Source organism: Excalfactoria chinensis, chromosome 10, assembly GCF_039878825.1.
Source record: "Excalfactoria chinensis isolate bCotChi1 chromosome 10, bCotChi1.hap2, whole genome shotgun sequence".
NCBI lineage: Eukaryota > Metazoa > Chordata > Aves > Galliformes > Phasianidae > Excalfactoria > Excalfactoria chinensis.
The window spans coordinates 16,801,506-16,815,252 of record NC_092834.1 but is presented as its reverse complement, the minus strand read 5'-3'; the positions used below and the strand labels follow the sequence as shown (position 1 = coordinate 16,815,252).

The 13,747-nt window shown below is 58.3% G+C and overlaps 1 protein-coding gene across 7 annotated transcripts in view; it reads left to right on the top strand.

The window, feature by feature from the left end:
- Positions 1 to 13,473, top strand: part of LINGO1 (leucine rich repeat and Ig domain containing 1) — a 97,338-nt gene extending 83,865 nt beyond the window's left edge. For 5 of the 7 annotated variants that reach the window (XM_072345338.1, XM_072345339.1, XM_072345337.1 and 2 more), the window contains one exon: positions 11,102 to 13,473. In XM_072345338.1, the coding sequence (XP_072201439.1) occupies positions 11,114 to 12,955 (1,842 nt within the window). In that variant the 5' untranslated portion in view covers positions 11,102 to 11,113 and the 3' untranslated portion in view covers positions 12,956 to 13,473. Of the gene's footprint in view, positions 1 to 2,403; positions 2,762 to 3,003; positions 3,028 to 11,101 lie in introns of those variants that run through there. The other 2 variants (XM_072345333.1, XM_072345334.1) reach the window with 2 other exon arrangements.
- Positions 13,474 to 13,747: the final 274 nt, after the last annotated feature.

Below are 13,747 nucleotides of genomic sequence, written 5' to 3'. Positions count from 1 at the left end.
TCTCTCCTGGCCCTCTCTGCTTTGTGCTGAGAGCTTTAATCATCGCTTTGTCCCATTGTGCCGCTCCTATTCTTGTGCCAGTCTGTTAAAAAGCTGTCACTGTCATAACTTCCTTGTCCCAGAAATTATCTTTCATCTCCTGGATGTGGGCTACAATAGGCGCGGAGATGCTCGATATTATTAATACCTTCTTGCATATGTGTCAATGAGCTCCAGGGCTGAATGGAGCCCTTCCACAGCCTGTCGTACAGCAGCACTGCTGGACTTTGGGTCGAGCTCCAGCTCTGGCTGAAGGTTGGAAGATTTGGGGTGCGTGGGATTGGGGCACCTCCTGCTCCATGCAGGCCAGGGCAAGGCACGAGGCAGTACAGAGAGAAACCATTATGATAATACTTGATAACCAGCCTCAGTTTTGCTCAGAAGCGGGCGTACCATGCGGAATTTGGACTCCCTCCAGCTGGTAATGAGAAGCCACTGGACTGACTCAGCCTGCTGCGAGGAGGCACCAGCACACGGCCAGATGGCCGCGGGGACGGGGGAGAGGAATATCCCGCCTTGCCCCTCATCCCGCTCCCCACACACATCCCAAAATGCCACCACCTCCGTGGAAGAGAGCACCAGCCTGCAAGGCTGCCCAAGCAGCCCCACGGTGTGCACGGTGCTGGGCACGCCGTGCAGCTGAGGATTGCAGCCCCCACCCCGTGGGAGCGATGCAGAGGGGCGGGCGGTGGATGTGGTGCTCCCGGAGCCGATGCTGGCAGTGCTTCAAGATGCGGTGCATCTTATCTGTGCCTGGCATTTGCATGGATTTTCTCAGCTCAGCTCGTTACGGCAAAAGTGTGAAAAACTGAAAAGAGAAGGAACTATAATAATAACGGGAGGGATGAAAACCCGTCCCCCTTCTGCCAGCTCGGCCCCGGTGCCACGCTGGGGGGGCACGGCGCGCTCCGGGGCCTTCGGCTATCAGTGCCCCCTTGCTAAGCTCCATCCTCGTCCCTTGTGTGCCACGGGGCGGGGATGGCTGTTGCAAAGGCGGTGTTGGGAGGCCCCCTGCTTCCCGGCAGCGCATAGCACCGCGGCTGTGCGGCACGGCCAAGGCAAAGTCCCCCTCTCGTGCAGCAGACAATGCCAGGAATTATTCTGGAGTGCTGTTACCGAACGCGCAGTGCCCGGCGCTTTAGTGGGGCTTTAACGGTGTGTGTGGGGAGGAGGGGGAAAAGAACTGAAAACAGCATTCAGTGCTCTTAGCCCGTCTTTTGTCCTCTGCTTTTTCTTCCTGGATGCATTCAGCTCGCCGGCTTTGTCTGTGTTGGTGAAGTGCTATTAACATCGATGGCATCGCTGAAATAGCCGTCATAATAGGAGGCATCGATCCGCACGAGGAAAGGCCTGAGCTGCTCCGAAAGGGGCTGCGCTGCGCTGCGCTCCCCGCGTGTGCCAGGAACGGGCAGCCGGAGGGTGGGCAGCGGCACTGCCGGCTGACTCAGCTGCAGCGGGCGAGCTGGCGTTGCCCACCTCTTGTTTGTTCCCGTGCTGCTCGGAGCTGGAGGATCGCTGCTGCTCTGCAGGCCCCGGGGGAGCAGCAGCACGGGGTTTGCCCCAACTCCCTCCCCAGGGGCTGGATGGCTGCCGGGCACACAGCCCACGGAGGGAGCCTGTCTGCGTGGGAATCCCCACCCCTGCGCGCAGTTAATGGCTCGTGGAGGAAGGCCAAGCCATCCTCTTCCTCAAAAGCTCCCACGGGTTTTAGGGCCGCCCGAGGGAAGGATCCCGGGGCTCAGCGCGGGATGCCCAGCCCCACGCCGATGGTCCGGCTGTGGGCTCCTGGAGCAGCCGCCTCGCACCCCGCTTGGCCATGCGGGACCGACCGGGCTGCTCCCCCAGGAGAGCCCTGCTGAGAGGAGGCGGGAGGGAAAGAACACATGGGGAGCAAAGTCGGTGTTCGCTATCACCAGCCATACCGGCCTTCGATAGAGGAGGGGCCGATGCCGCTCGATAAATCAGTACCCACCGGGGCAGGGGTGACGCGGCGGGCACAGCGCGGAGGGCCGGGTGCTGCCCTGCGCCGGCCCCTGGGGATCGGCAGCGCTCAGCCCCGCGCCCGCAGAGCTCCCCCGGCCCATCGCCCCGTCCTCCCGCTCCGGAGCCAGGCTGCGGCGAGGAGAGAGGAGCGGAGCGGGGGGCAGAAGCGACGCGCGGCCCCGACCCCTGGGGGCGCCGCTCCCCGCACGGCGCTCCCGCAGCCCCGAACCCACCGCCCCTCGGCGCGGGGGAGGCGGCGGGAGGAGGGGACTGACGGCGGCTCCGCACCGACCCGCTCGGCTCCGCGCACCGCCCCGCGCCCGCCGGCGACTCCTCCCGGAGGGGAGGCGGGGGCCGGCGCGGCGGCGGCGGCTGCTCCGGCTCCGGCTGCAGCCCCAGCCCCAGCCCGGCCGCGCCGAAGCAGAGCCGGAGCACGGGCCCGTGCCAGCCTCCGGCGGGGCCATGCCGCCGCCCCGCAGCACGGCGCCGGGCGCGGAGGGGAGGCCGCCGGCCGCGGTACGTCCCTGAGGGCGGCCCCGCAGCTCCCCGTGCCGGAGCGGAGCCGGGGGCGGCCGGAGCCGGGCGGACCCACGAGCCGGGAAAGCCGCCGCCTTCCCGTGCGGCCGCTGCGGAGAGGGGGAGCTGCGTTACTGCAGGTGGAGATTTTGGCGGAGGGGGTGGGGGCCGGGGGAGATGCCATTTCTGACCGAAGGAGATCGCCGGCGAGGATGAGATGCAGGTGAGCGGGGAGGCGATGCCGAGAGGGAGGGGGCGCGGGGCGAGCGGGGAGCCGGGCTGCCGGCCCGGGGGGGGGGGTTGGGGAGGAGGGGACGCGTACCCCGGGCCCCGCCGGTGGCCGCCCCCGCCGCCCCTCTCCTGCCGGCAGCCCTCCTCGCCGCTCCCCCGGCCCCCGCCCCGCCCTGCCCGCAGCCGCATCCCGAGGGGCAGCCCTCCCGCTCCCCGGATGGAGGAGCCGAGCCGCCCGGCAGCGGATTACACATGCAGGTGGGGTACGGCCGGGGCAGCGCTCCCCGCCAGGGAGGGCTGCGGAGCCGGAGAGCGCCGGCTGCCCCAGCGTTGCCATCCGGGGCCGGGGAAACGCGCCCCACGGCTGCGCCCGGCCCCGTGCGGAGGCAGGCAGGGGGACACGCCGCCCGGCCCCGGGGGGTATCGCTGTGCCCTCCGTCGCCATCGAGCTCAGAGACGGCCGCTGGGGCCGCGGGGAGGTGCCGGCAGGTGGGAGGGCTGAGGGCTGAGGGGGAATCCGGGGCGCTGAAGGGTCCCTCCGCCCGGGCTCCGAATTGGAGGGAGAGCGGCGGGGCGGTACGCTGACAGCGCTTCGCCCTCGGTTTGCGCCCGGCAGGAGGAGAAGGGGTTAATGGTGAAGGGGCTCTCGGGGCAGGAGGGCACGAGGGCTGCCCCCACCGCTCCCCGGCCGCCGCTTGTTGCTCCGCTGCTGTCCGTGGGTGATCGGATTTGTCACCTTGCTCCTCGCCGGGTGCAGACAGCCCGGATCGCGAGGCAGCCGCACGGCTGGAGGTGCCACCTCCGGGCTGAGGTGGGAGCGCTGATGCCGCTGAAGGGTTTCTGCCGGGAGGGAGGGATGTGCGGCCAACGCCTGCGGGCTCCATGCGAGCGGCTTTCCTCTCTGTGGGCTCAGCTGCACCCCCGGCGCGCCCCCAACCCAGCGGTGCCCGGCGGTGCCCAGGCAGCCCTTCCCCACCAAACGGCCCTCCCTGCAGCTCCCCCGGCAGCCGCAGTGGCCCCGTGCAGAACACCGGGTACCCCGAGGGGTTCCCGTCCCGGTGCGGTGCCGGAGCTGTGGTGCCGCTCGGGGGCTCCGGTGGGGCTCAGGGGGGCGGTGCTGCAGGAGTCCCGTGCGCAGGGCTGGGAAGGGGTGAGCAACCCGGGCACTTGGCTGGGGGGATTCGTTACAAAGCAGGCAGTTATACCTCCATAATAGAGCACCACGCTGCCGTTATTCCACACCTGTAACGCAATTACTCCGCGATACCACTAATTACCACTGCTTCGTATCACCGGAAGGTGAAACGGCACGATGGAATGACTTATTGCTCCTTTGCTTTCCCGCTTGAGACTGTCGCCGTAAGGATGCCAAAGTTTGCACTGCTCGCTGCACGTAACAAGTGTAAAACCCTTTGACGTGAGCTTTCATTTCAGGGGTTGATAAATCACTTTATAATATCGCCACAATCACAGCGTAATTGCAGCATAATTACAGTCGCTGGATCCTAAAGCAAACGGAGCCCATCGTGGCTCAGCGAGGACTGATGGATGCGTGGGGTGCTGGCCCCGGACACCGGAGCTGAGCAGGGTGTGCTGCTGGCTTGTATGGCAGCCCTCCTGGTGGCACAGGGTGCAGGCTGGTGGGGTCTGTCCTGGCAGAGCAGGAACAGCTTTGGGTGGGCAGAAGGATAGCGTGGCTCCTGCGAGGGGAGAGCAGTGATGTTTAACTCAAATCAAACAACCCAAAGAAAATAAAGGGAGAAACCAACCAAAGGCCGTGGCCTCAATTTTCTTCCAAGCCCATTTTTTCCCCCTCTCTCTCTCTCTCTCTCCACCTGGGGGAGGAGAAATTGGAGCTGCAGAGGGGAACGGCCACACGCAGAGCGTTCCGTGCCATTGCCACGTGCCCCCGCTCTGCATGCTGCTGGGGCTGCACCCTCAGCCTGCCTTGAGGCCTCCCTCCTCTCTCTGCCCACATTTCCAGCAGCCTGATGGGGTCCAGGTGATGCCCACATGGCGGTGCCCCCCAAGCTGTCCAGTGGGGTTGGTGCCACGCTTTGGGGACAGGCAGGTGCAGCCCAGCCCCAGCCATCCCGCCACCCCACGCTGCTCTGACTTATCTCGCTTGGACCCACAATTATTATGGGTTGTTTTCTGGTGTTATGATTTTTTTTTATCATTTCCGTCCCGTTTCTTCATCAGAATGCAAACCGTTAAATATCGCTCTTGTAATTACGGGTAATTTCATAACCAGCACCTTAATTGGATTGGTCTCCGATGGGGAATTCTCACCGGAGAGAGAAGCAGAAATATTTTGGTGCAATCCATTCTTCCAGCTCATTGTTGAGATTGGAGATGTCGAGTGTGAAATGGGAAACAGCCAGTGCAGACCCGGAGGCACCCAGGGGGTGAGGGGCAGAGCCTGGGCACGTGCACAGGCGCTGCTGGGTGCTCCCTCCTCTCACATGGGCATGTTGGATGCAGCAAGAACCCCTCCCTGCCCACGGGCTGTGCTGTGCCATGGCCGTCCCACGGAGCTGGCTCTGAGCCCTGGGCCGGAGCTGTGATTTGCTCTGGGAAACATGGAATTGTGCTGCCATTAGGTGCTGCCATTAGGCTGATTGGCACTCACTCTGTTTATCCTTTTCAATGGGAAACGATACGGAAGCCGAACCGAAATGGAAACCCTGGCCTTGCATTTCCGATTTAATTTCCATGCGCTGCGTTTCCACGTGATTACTTTTGTTCTCACATACAGCCCGGAGTGCAGCCTCTGTGTTATTATCACCACCGCTGGGGAGGAGGAGGAAGGGGTGGAAAGCATCGCTTTCAGCTCAGGCGGAACAAAACCAAAGCGCTGCGCAGCACCGCGCCGAAGGCAGCTCTGTGCTGTGGGAACAGCCCTGCTCCTGCCCTGAGGACGGCCCTGCTCCTGCCATGCCATCCCATCGCACCCTGCAGCCATGGGGTCAGGCTGGGGGTGCACAGACTGGCCCCATCCAATGGTGTAGGACAGGGCTCCGCCGCGGCTCTGCGCTGGTTGTTTGTATCTAATGTGTTTTATTGTCGGATGAAACAATAACAACAAATAGAGGCCCTGAAGACAAGCCATAAATAATGCAGAAATCAAACAAGCAAGAAAGGGGAAAGAAGAAAAAGGAATTTTACGTGTGAAATCATCACAAAAGCCAGGCTGGGAAGAGGAATCTTCTCTGCGTTCACCATCACTCGTGCTTTCCTTTGCTGCCTTTTTTCCTCCATTTCCCTCTTTCTGGACATTCCTGCAGCGCTGTGTTCATTATTGCATGAAGGAAGCAATGACTGGGACAGGTGGAGATGTGGCTCACAGGATGGCTTCGGGCAGGAGGTGGAGGAGGGGGCACAGCGATGCTCCCCTGCTCTGCGGTCAGCCCCTCCCAGAGGGCTGTGGGGCCGCTCATTTGGGGCAGCAATGTGATCATACCAGGGCCTGTCCCAACCAGAGTTAAACCAGCAGCTTCCCTGGAGCTGTGGGGCTGTTGTCCTCTGAAATCCTTTTGCTGTTATCCTAAAGGTTTCCGGGGAACGACGCGGTGCTCCGGATCAGCCTTTTTTTAGGGCATTACGCTGGTTGTGGGTGTATTTTAGGATGAGGCGTGGGAACAGAAGTGGTGCTGTGAGTACGGGCTGACCTTAAATGTAACGTAATGGATGTGCCCACGGTCTCCGGCAGCAGCAGCATTGCTCCGTGGGGCTGCGATGAGCCTGGTCCCCATCTGCTGTGGCTGTGCAGCATCAGTGCCTCCATCTGGGGCTTCACCTCAGAGCGGGACTGGGATGCAGGGGTGGGGGACCCAGACTCTGCACAGCAAGGCATGCTCTGGGCTGCACGGGAGGGCATGCTGCACTGACCCCACAGCACTGAGCGGGGTGGTGGATGGGCTCCAGCAGCTGCCTCTGTCCCATAAGGGCACGGTGAGGTGAGTGCTGCCTTCCTAATGTCAGCGTGACCCTGGCACCTCTCCCAGAAGATGCTCCTTGGTTGCTCCGGTGCAAATGTTTCCATAGTCCAAGGTTTTTTCCATCTCCTTTCCATCGCTACATGCAGGGAAGCACAAAGCTCTACCAGAGCCACTTGTGCTTCACTGCAGCCCCCTCAGTCCCACTTCTGCTCAGCACTGACTGCTCACTGAGCTGGGTGCCTCGTGCTGAGCGCCTGCAGCAGCCCATGACCCCAAAGGTGGGTCTCTCAGAGGGGAGGCTCGCTGCCATAAATAAAATGAGAAGCCCCATTTGGACAGCTGGTGCATGTCCTTGGACTGAGGAGGTGATTGTCCTTCTGTACTGGGCTCTGGTGAGGCTGCACGTTGAGTGCAGTGTTGGGCCTTTAGAAAGGCATTGGGGCCCTGCAGCGTGTCCAGAGAGGGGAACAGAGCTGTGAGGGGTCTGAAGCACAGCTGTTATGGGGAGCTGCTGAGGGAGCTGGGATGGGTCAGTGTGGAGAAGAGGCTCAAAGGAGCTGCTCAGGGATGTGGACAGTGTGCATGGTGGGATGGATTGGCATTGGGCAAGATGATCTTGAAGGCCTTTGCCAACCCTAATGGTTCTGTGATCCTTTGCAGCACACTTCCCGCTCTCCTGCTGACCAAGCCTGAAACATCTCCAGGGCACTGCTCCCAGGGCAGACCCTCAGGGGATGTTCCCCAACAGACACAGCCCTTCAGGCACTGCTCAGCTGCAGGCAGCCCTTGACCTGACTGCAGCAGTTTGGTGTGCATGGAGCAAGACAGACTCTCAGCCAGAGCTCCACGGTGTGCTGCACCTTCCCGTGCTCATTTATCTCCTGCTAGCTCAGGGCTCTGCACCCGAGGCATCCACAGCTGCCTTTGCAATTACTTATTGATCACTTGTCAGGATGTTTTCTTTGCTGATGGGTCACTGAAGCATGTGCAGCCAAAGAGAGAAAAAAACCTTGAAAAATGAGGGAGCAAAGGTGTGAGGAGGGTGAGCAGCTCTGCACAGCTGTGATCTCAGCAAGAGGGCTTCAGCAGAACCACAGAACTGATGGGATTTCCTTGCCAGCACCCTGCTGACTTACTGCCCTGGGGCAATGGGGCTGCTGCAATCTGGGAGGAAGAGCCATAGCCATGGGGAAGCCCTTTGCGCAGCAGTCCCATGGGTCGGGAGCTGTGGGCACCTGGTGCCAGCCAGGCCGTGTCGGTGCCGGAAGGGGATTTGCATCTTGGATACTTCTTCATGCTCTTTTACAGCCCCGGAGCAACTGCCATGGCAGATCAGGTTGCGGTGCACCTATTCCAGGCTCCATCTCGGAGCAGCTGAAAGCAGATCCTGCAGCTCAGAGATCCTTCTGTCCAACCCCCCAGAGCGCTGTGCATTCCCAAGCAGGGAGATGGTGCCATCCCACCTGGGGTGGGAGCGGGGAGATGGAGGGAAGAGGCCGTGACCGTGAACTGGACGCAGAGGGAGTGATGGAGAGAGGCGGAAATGGGAACGAACGTGTTTGGCGAATTAAAGCTTCTCCCTTTGTTTTGCTGCTTTGCAGATAGCTACAGGAACACTTAGCGCAAAGCCCGGGGTCTGGATAAAGCAACTCTTTTAGCAGCAGGAAAGGTTGTTAAATATTTATTTGTAAACCTGGAGTCTTTATCTCTAAAATGTAGTCAAGTTCAATAAAACTTGATTTAGCTGGAGCAGCTTCAAGGAGAGCACCGACTCCGAGAGCTGCGTGCCAGAGGCTCCATGCAAAGGCGGTGGTACAGAGGTGGGGTTGAGCTGGCGGCTGACCCCCTGCCCACACCTATAGCCACAGCCCCTCCCATAGCTGTGCCCCCCAGCCCTGCTTTGCCCCCGCGCACTGTGGGGCCCCAGGGATTTGGCTCGCTCCGTCCTCGATTGCCTGCGTCGCTTGATGCTCTCGAAAGCATCTGGTTCAAGGGTGAATGTCTCACACGCTGTAATTTATGAATGCCAGGTGGGCTTAGCGCTGACGCGGGGCTTTTGCTGCTCACTTGCTGTCGGTGCAGCAGATCTCACGGTGCAGTGCAGCTCCAGCCCCAGTGCTGAGCACCCTGCAGACAGCAAGCACAGCACAGCACAGCCAGAAGCAGCAGCACCACAGGGTGAGCCTGGGCACACGGCGGGGCTCCTCGGTGACATCCCGGGGTTGGTTTCTCCAGGGATGTTCCTCCCATGTCCGTCACAGCAGTGCGCCCCGTGCACGTCAGCAGCCCAGCCCCAGAATAGCATCTTTCCTCCCAGCTCAGCGGGTACTGCCGCATTTAGCACCGCTCCTGTGGGCCATCTGTGCCCCTCGGCAGCTCTCCCCCAGATGGGGCTGTGCCTCCGAGCCCCCATCCCCGGGCAGCGGGTGGCGAGGCCGGGCGCTGGATGTCTCTGGGCACAATTTTTCCTTTGGTTTGCCCTGATTTGATATTTGCCTGACGTTAGTGATTCCAGCAGCTGCTCCCTTCTTATCAATTCGTTTCCTGTGTTGGTGCCAGGGGGCTGCAGTGCTCCCCAGCTGGTACCACCTTGTGCATCACAACCATCAGCCCCGATCCCAGCCGGGCACCTGGGGTAGGAGCTCAGGTGCTGCGAGGTCAGACAGGGTTCAGGATGTGCCTTGTGGGATGCCTGGAAGGGCTTCACCTACTGCATGGCCCAATGGAGCCATGAAGGATTCCACAGCATGCAGCCCAGCCAGAGCACAGCCTGGCATGCCAAGATCTGCTGGGCTCCAAGATGGTGCTGGTGGATGGTTTTATGCCTGTCCAGGATTGCTCATCCCAGAACCTTAACCTTGCAAAGAAATGCTGAATTTAGTTTCCTGCATCAAAAGTTACACTTATGCCATCTAGCTCTATGAAATGATGCATATAAACAGACACAATTAAAGTAACGCACAGAATGTATACCAGGCCCATAAATAGTGCTGCAGCAGGGAAAGTAATGGACAGTGTATGTAATGAGGGATATAAAGCAATGCAGCGATAGCCATAAATAGCGTTGGTAGAAGCGATGCAGAGCCTACACATAACAATAGATATAAACAAAGTCCGGAGTAGCTGCTCATCTCATTTGTAACATTAATATGATTTGATTCCTTATAGCAGCTTACACAATAAGGGAAGGAACGCCACGGGGACAGAGTGAGGGAGAACTTCTGCTTTCTGTCCTAATCCTGGACAGGAGCTGCCCATACAGTGCCCAGGGAAGGCCATCGGTGCTCCCAGGACAGGCAGCAGAGTGGTGTGGAGCCTTGAAGCTGTCTGACCATGAGCTGTGTTTTGAGATGATGGGATGCTGTACCCGATGAAGCACAGATCTCTTATGCAGCTGCAATCCCCAGACTCCCAGTGCATAAAGGGAGCTGGCCTCTTACAAGGACCCCCAGTGTCTTAGATGCACTTGCACAACAGCCCCCATGTAGGAATGCTCAAAGTGTACCTTCTGTCTTAGAGATACACATGTTGGCCCTTGTGTAGCTGCATGCAAAATGTGCTCAGTATCTTAGAGACAAGAGCTCGACAGCCCCTATACAGGGGCACACAAAACACACCCAGTGTCTTAGAGGTGTGTGTAGGAGCCCCTCTATCAGGCTGCACAAAGGGTAACCAGTGTCTCAGAGGGGTCCTTGTCTGGGGGTGTGCAAAGTACACCCAGTGTGTTCAAGGCATGCACAGTGACCCCTGTATAGGGCCTCTCAAAGCACACCCAGTGTCTTGGAGGTGCACGTGTGATGGCCCCTATATAACTGCACACAAAACACACCCAGTGTCTTAGAAGCAAGAGCTCTATGGTCTCTTACAGTGGCACTGAGTGTGCCCAGTATCTCAGAGACACACACAGAGCAGACCCTATATAGGGGCATACAAAGCACACCCAGAGTCAAAGGCACGTGTGTAACAGCTGCTGTAAAAGGGCTTGCAAAGTGCACCTGATGTCTTAGAGGTGCACACACAATGGCACTTCTGTGTAGGGGCATGCACCTCTATATAGGAGCATATCTATATACACCTCTGACACAGGGTGTGCTCACAGCAGCTCCCTGATATGGTGTCCCATCTGCTGCCCGTGTGTGAGAGAAGCCTTCCCACTCAGTGTGTGGTGATCCCTCTCCCTGCAGTGTCCCAGCCTCACACTGGCCACTGACCAGTGTCTCATTGGGTATTCTTTTGAGGATTCTGAGCTCAGAGCAAAGTGTCAGCAGAGTCCTCACCTTGTTAGGTGGTAGATAGTGTCACCTCTACCAGGACGGTAAACCTTCTTCCTCATTTCTGCGCAGTGTTTGCTCACCTCCACCTTTTCTCTTCCTCTGCCCTGTGTTTTGCAGGTGAGAGATAGGATGTTAGCTGGGGAGGCGAGTATGCGCAGCCCAATCCTGGCCTGCTGGCAGCCAATTCTCCTCCTGATGCTGGGATCCATCCTGTCCGGCTCTGCCACGGGCTGCCCTCCGCGCTGCGAGTGCTCTGCCCAGGAGCGCGCCGTGCTGTGCCATCGGAAGCGATTCATGGTCGTCCCAGAGGGGATCCCAACGGAGACCAGGCAGCTGGACTTGGGTAAGAACCGCATCAAGACGCTCAACCAGGATGAATTTGCCAACTACCCTCACCTTGAAGAGCTGGAGCTAAACGAGAACATTATCAGTGCCATTGAACCTGGGGCTTTCAACAACCTCTTCAACCTCAGGACGCTGGGGCTCAGGAGTAACAGACTCAAGCTGATCCCCTTGGGGGTGTTTACTGGACTCAGCAACCTTACCAAGCTAGACATTAGTGAGAACAAAATTGTGATCCTCCTAGACTACATGTTCCAGGACTTGTACAACCTGAAGTCTTTGGAGGTAGGGGACAACGACCTTGTCTACATTTCCCATCGGGCCTTCAGCGGCCTCAACAGCCTGGAGCAGCTGACCCTGGAGAAATGCAACCTGACCTCCATCCCCACGGAGGCCCTGTCTCACCTGCACGGCTTGATTGTGCTGCGGCTGCGCCACCTGAACATCAACGCCATCCGGGATTACTCATTCAAGAGGCTGTACAGGCTCAAGGTCCTTGAGATCTCACACTGGCCCTACTTGGATACCATGACATCCAACTGCCTCTATGGGTTGAACCTGACCTCCTTGTCCATCACCCACTGCAACCTGACGTCCATCCCGTACGTGTCAGTGAGGCACCTGGTTTACCTCCGGTTCCTGAACCTGTCCTACAACCCCATTGTCACCATCGAGGGCTCCATGCTCCATGACCTGCTCAGGCTGCAGGAGATCCAGCTGGTGGGAGGGCAGCTCACCACGGTCGAGCCCTTTGCCTTCCGTGGCCTCAATTACCTGCGCATCCTGAACGTGTCAGGAAACTTGCTGACCACTCTGGAAGAGTCGGCCTTCCACTCGGTGGGCAACCTGGAGACGCTCATCCTCGACAACAACCCCTTAGCCTGCGACTGTCGGCTGCTGTGGGTTTTCCGACGGCGATGGAGGTTGAACTTCAATAAGCAGCAGCCCACCTGCTCTACCCCTGAGTTCGTCCAGGGCAAGGAGTTCAAAGACTTCCCTGACGTCCTCCTGCCCAACTACTTCACCTGCCGCCGAGCTCGGATACGGGACCGCAAACCTCAGCAGATCTTTGTGGACGAAGGCCACACGGTGCATTTTGTCTGTCGGGCAGACGGGGATCCGCCACCCGCCATCATGTGGCTTTCCCCCCGCAAGCACCTCATCTCCACCAAAACCAACGGGCGGCTCACTGTCTTCCCTGACGGCACGCTGGAGGTGCGCTACGCCCAGATCCAGGACAACGGCACCTACCTATGCATTGCCAGCAACGCGGGTGGCAACGACACCATGCTGGCCCACCTGCACGTGCGCAGCTACTCCCCAGACTGGCCCCACCAGCCCAACAAGACCTTCGCGTTCATCTCCAACCAGCCCAACGAGAGCGATGCCAACAGCACACGTGCCACCGTGCCTTTTCCCTTTGACATCAAGACTCTCATCATCGCCACCACCATGGGCTTCATTTCTTTCCTGGGCGTCGTGCTCTTCTGTCTGGTGCTCCTCTTCCTGTGGAGCCGGGGGAAAGGCAACACCAAGCACAACATTGAAATCGAGTACGTGCCACGCAAGTCTGACGCAGGCATCAGCTCTGCCGACGCACCGCGCAAATTCAATATGAAAATGATTTAACCAGGCAACAATTTGCAAATAGTTTTGGGTTTTTGTTTTTGTTTTTTGTTTTTTTTGTTTCATTTTTTGTTTTGTTTTTGTTTTTTAAAGAGAACATATGAACAAATACAAAAACTAATTTAAAAAACATTGGTACAAACATACCGACCTCTCTCCTTCCACCACGCCCTCTGCCCCAGTCCAAGCTCTCTGCACCTGCACCGTCACCACCTCTTTCTCCTCCTCTTCTTCTTTATACCAGGAAAACATTCAGCCGATGTCTTCAGGACTCCTGTGTTTGTAAGGACTTTGTCTGATGGACTCTGGTGTCAGATATAATTCTGAGAGGGAAAAACAACAAAAGGGGGGAGGGTGGGGGGGAAATAAACTAAAAAAAAAAAGAAAAAAAAAAGAAAAAAAAAGAAAAAAAAACAGAAATAAAATCAATAAAAAGTTACAAACTTTCTTCTGTAACTTTGATTTCAGTAATTATGAATTTTTATGAAAACTTGAAATAATAAAAAACCCTATTTCCTATAGATAGTCGGAATGCAAAATCTTGACTTCTCTATCTCTGGCGACTGCTCGGTCTCTCCCCACTGGAGCTGTGGACTTGGAGGCACTTTCCAGCCCTCTCCCTCAGAACAGCCCCAGGCAGTGACTCTCCTGCTGACACCAAGGGCTCTTGCTGCCCAGAACAGACACTTCCCATGCCGCCCTAGGCCCTGCACAGCGCACCCAGAGGAATTCAGCTTCTTTGCCAAAGACCGGTTGTATTTTTACAGCCAATTCCCAAATGCCCATCTGAGTGGT